Genomic DNA, 4,670 nt, shown 5'->3' on the forward strand with positions numbered 1-4,670 from the left:
GGGGGGGGGGTGTGGAATGGGGGAGGGGTTGCTCCTCGAGGTCCCGCCACCCTAGTGTTCGCCCACTTCAGCCTCCCCGGGTCCGCCCAGTGGTCCGGTACCTTCCGCTGAGATCTGTCCCGGCCCGAGGGGCACCAGGAAGGCTGCGTGCTGGGCAGGGGGCCCCTCCCCAGGCCCAGGCGGATCAGCGATCACCTGGACCGCGTAGATGGCGTGCTTGCTGGCCACAGAGTCGCTCTCTGGAGCCAGGGGCGGCAGCGCGCCTGTGGACAGGGCCCCGGCCCTGCCCAGCCCAGGGCCTGAGCCGCCGGTGCCCCCGCCAGCTCCTCCAGCAGGCACCTGGCAGAAGCGACCGGTGAAGTCCGGGGGACACAGGCACTGGTTTCGGGAGGAGCACTGGCCACCGTTCATGCAGGGCAGAGGGCACACCACTGAGGAGGGGAGGTGAATCAGGGACCAGGCCCAGTCCCTCACCCACATCCTGTCTCTTTCCCCTCCTTCTTACTTCCTTGCCACCCACTGGCTCTGTCCTCCTTGGGAAGCTGGGTTTTGGAACCCTTAGAAACTGCTTTCTAGGTCCTCCAACATCCTTCTACCCATGTTGGCTTCTGGAGTCTCAAGTCCTGGACTTAAATCCCAGCTAGGAGGCCATGTGCCAGCTGTGGGGCCCAGAGCACCTTGCTCCCCCTCCCCGTGCCTCAGTGTGCTCATCTGTAGGGATGTTTATTGTGTCTATTACATGAGGTAATGCCTGTACAGATACTCAGCAGGGTGCCTGGCCCACGGAGGGTGTTTAATAAGTAGTATCAGATGATGATGATGATGGTGGTGGTGGTGGTGACAGAATAGCCATTTTCTTCTCTGGCTTTCTCCTCCAGACTTTCCTGGGAATGTGATCCCTATCTGGCACTTCCTCCTCTTCTAAATTCTCCCGCATTCAGACCTCAGCCCTCTCCGAGCTCTCCCCCCTTCTCCCTCCTTTTGTCTTGCCATCCCAGGGCCCACACCTCACCACTATCAGCGATGCCCACATCTCGAGCCGCTACCTCTCTGAGACCTCTCTTGGGCACCTTGACCCCGGGGAAATCCGCATCCTGCTTCCCCCACTCCCTCTCCCACCTTGGACCACCACTGGGGAAGCCCTGCTTGCTTCGGTCACTCTCCTGAACCTCAGAGGCTCCATCTCTCCTGCTTCCACTCTACCCAGTTCCGGCCTCTGTACTGTCTCATGAATCCACCTCCCCTCCTCCCCATCCCTCTGCCCCTCCTGTGCCTTGAGCCTTGCCACCCAGGCTCCTTGCGGGCTTCCTGCCTCTCTCCTGCCTGTTCACAGCCCAGTACCCCCAGAGAAACCCGCCTCAGGCAGAGCCCTGGCATGTCACACCCCTGCTCACTGCTTGCTTCCTTGCCCAAACATTTAAGGCTCTCCATGGCCCAGAATGAACCTTCTATAAGCCGATCCCCCTCTGCCCTTTCCACATGCACGCCACACCCTAGGACTCCTCTCCCTCCTCCTAGAAATGTATCACATCTGCCTCCACGGTTTTATTGGTTTTATTCGTGCCATTCCCTCCCCTTCAGGTCCCTCTTCCCCAGCCTCTGCATATTCAAATATTCTCCTTCTCCCCTCAGCTTCTCCTCCAGGAAGGGAGACTTTCTTCATACCCCCCCCCCCCGTTCCCTCTCCTGAGTTATCACCCTCTGCCCAACTCCACCTGGCACTTGGTTATATTTATGTCTGTCTCCCACACTGTAAAGGGTGTTTTGGAGGGGCTGGGTCTGCCTCAGCTCTGGGTCCCAGAGGAGGTTCAGGGGGGGATAAATGAAGGAGTGACTGAGTGAGAGGCTGGGACCTCTGGCTTTCCGTGAGACACGTACCCACATCCCACATCCAGCCTTGGGGCCCTGAGCTCACGCACCAGCCCCAGCCCCTCTCCTGCCTGCCCCATGGCTGTCCTCACTTTCCAGAATGGAAAGGTGGGGGTAATGCTCTTCGGGACACCTGCAGGGCCTCAGAGGGACAACACACAGCCATGGCCTTCAGGGCCTGGCTAAGAGCATCCCAGCCCAGCTCATCCTGCCAGGACTCTCAGGGCAGGAGGGGTGTGTCCTGGGCTGGGGGAGGCAGGATCCTCTCCTTCCTGCCTCCCAGTGAGTCACCCATAGCGGTGAGGGTGACCTCTCAATGACACCCGCCCACTGTGGCCTGGGCACGGAGCCTGGGGGATGTGGGCAGCTCGGATGGAGACAGCAGCCTGGGCAGGATGGCCAGGGGGTCTGGGAGGCTGGGCCCATATGCACTCACACGCACGGTCATCTTGTCTTTCTCTCTCTTTCTCTCTTTCACACACACACACAAACACACATTCATTCTGGCACCAACACAAGCTCACAGAAACACTCCCATAGTGACTGGAGACATGCACCCAAGACAACACAAAGAAACATGTAATTAATCAAAGAGTGTCACTCCAAAGCCTATGCATGCACACACACACACACACACACACACATCTCACGAAAACTATGAACCACATCAGGGGGGTTCCTTGGGTCTGTGAGTCGGTATGTGAGTATGGGAATGTGTAAAAGGGGCCGTTTTGCTGGTGCCATCCTGGGCCCAGCCTAATTACCCTGTCCGGGAGGGTAATTACTGCTGGGACACCTCCCCCAGCCTGGCCCACAGGGCCCTGCCGGGAGGCAGGCCGAGACCCAGGCCTGGCCCTTTGAAGAGAAATGCTGGGGAAGGGGTAGGCTCCAAGGGGAACTGGGGAGTCATGAGGGCTTGTTGGGGAGGGGAGGCTCTGAGGCAGAGCTCTTGAGAGGTTATGGGAAAGGCATAGATGGGACACCAGGAAAAAGAGGGACTGAGGACCCAAAGCAGCCCCCACCTCCAGGCCTGCACTCCACTCTTCAGGCCTCAGCACCTCTTCCCTCTGAGACCTTGCCAATATATAACCTCTTCACCCCCAGCCCTGGCCTTGGCTCCTCCCAGAGCATGCAGGTGTCTACTCCTGGCAGGCCCTGCTTTAGACATTTTGAAAGGACTTTTCCTGTTTCTTCCAGCAAATCTGTTTCTTAGGGGAGTATTTACCCCACCTCTGTGACCTCCTGGCCCCAGCTCACATCCCTCAAAAGCCCCTGTGTGCTGACCCTGACTCCCTCTCAGAAGTCTTCCCAGAGGCCTGTGTCATCCAGGACCCCAGCCTGACCCCACACCTCAGGCCTCAACCGCCAAAGCAATGAAGTCCTGGTCCATGCAGCCCCTCCGACTCTGGCCCCAGGGCTCCAGCCTTCCAAGCCCCTCATGTCCCTGGGCAGACAGAGCTCCGCTTTCAACACCCCCGGCCCCCAGCGTCATATACCCTCCTCCGCCCTGTCTCCCGCATTTGGCCGGGGCCTGCCTTCCCGCTCCCCGGCCCGTGCGTGCCACCTGGCCCTCACCCACGCGGAAGCCGGAGCCCGTGAGCGTGTCGGTGCTGTGGCCGTTCTCCCCGATGAGCGTCATGTTGGAGCCCTGCTGACAGCTGTCCCGACACTGGCCCTTGAGACAGGTCCGCTTGCAGATCACCGGCGCAAAGACCACCTTGAAGCGCTCGCGGGCCAGCGCCCCGCCCCCGCCGGGGCCCCGCTCGCCCGCCGGCCCCCCCTCGGCCCCGCCGCCCGGGCCCAGCAGCAGCAGCAGCAGCAACGCCAGCAGCCCCGCCGCCCCCGCCCCGCGCATCTCAGGGGCCAGGCCGCCAGCAGCCCCGCGGGGCCCGGGCATCCGGGCCCGGGACCGAGGGCGCGCGCCGGGCCGAACGTCAAGGCTGCCGCCGGTGGGGTGGTAGCAAGCAGAGAAGCGGAGAGAGAGGCGAGGGACGAGCAGGCAGGCGGCGGTGGTGAAGGCAGATGGAGCCCGGACTGCGGGGAGCCCAGAAACTTCCAGAGCCCCGGGAAGGAGCCCCGCCACGAGCCGGGGCCGGGGAAGGGGGGGGCCTGCGAAGGCCCCAAACTGAGGCGGCCGCGCGGAGGCCGAGCGAGTTGAGGCGGAGAGGAGGAGCGAGGGGAGAGGAAGGCCGGGCGGCCGGCCCGCTCCGCGCCTCCCCCGGCCGGGCTGGGCTCCCGCGGCCGCCGGGAAGCAGGGAGCGCGCGGGGCGGACGCAGGGAGAAGTGAGCAGTTGTTTTCCCTGGCTGCGGCGCGGCGGCGGCGGCGAGGGGGGCTGGGACGCTGGCCCCGGGCCAGGGAGACAGTTTTTTTCTGTTCAAGCGTCGCCGCGGCCGCCCGGAGGAGCGAGGGCGTGCGGGCGGGCGGAGGCCGGGGGGCGGTCCCCGCCCCAGATGCCCGCCCCGCCGGAACCCGCCGCCGCCGCCGCGCTGGGCGCTTTCCAGAGGGCCCTCACCTGGGACGCCGGCCGGCCCGCCGGATTCCTCCGGGCGGGGCGGCGAGGCCGCGTCGGAGCGGGCCACCGAGGCTGGGGGAGGACCCCGGGCCCTGGCCGGGTCACGCGGCCGCCGGGCGGCCAGGTGGGGCTGGAACCCCGGCCTCTCAGCCCTTTCCCAGCCTCCCTTGCGCAGGCGGGGGGCTCACCACCCCAGAGTCGCTTCTCATTAGTGCCGGTCCATTCCCCTCTGAGGAGAGGCTCAAAGAGAGGGCACCCTTTGGCCAGGGGCTCCGTGAGGGGTCCAGA

General features: G+C 63.9%; 1 protein-coding gene across 1 annotated transcript in view; it reads right to left on the bottom strand.

Moving 5' to 3' along the window:
- The window catches only part of LTBP3 (latent transforming growth factor beta binding protein 3), a 20,764-nt gene extending 16,998 nt beyond the window's left edge, over positions 1-3,766 (bottom strand). Inside the window, exons 1-2 of the mRNA XM_040639402.1 lie at positions 3,445-3,766; positions 102-431 (exon numbers count right to left, since the gene is read on the bottom strand). Coding sequence (XP_040495336.1) covers positions 102-431; positions 3,445-3,766 — 652 coding nt within the window. The remainder of the gene's footprint in view (positions 1-101; positions 432-3,444) is intronic.
- Between the last annotated feature and the right edge of the window lie 904 nt (positions 3,767-4,670).

The sequence above is a fragment of the Ursus maritimus genome, unplaced genomic scaffold, assembly GCF_017311325.1.
Source record: "Ursus maritimus isolate PB19 unplaced genomic scaffold, ASM1731132v1 scaffold_23, whole genome shotgun sequence".
Taxonomy (NCBI): Eukaryota; Metazoa; Chordata; class Mammalia; order Carnivora; family Ursidae; genus Ursus; species Ursus maritimus.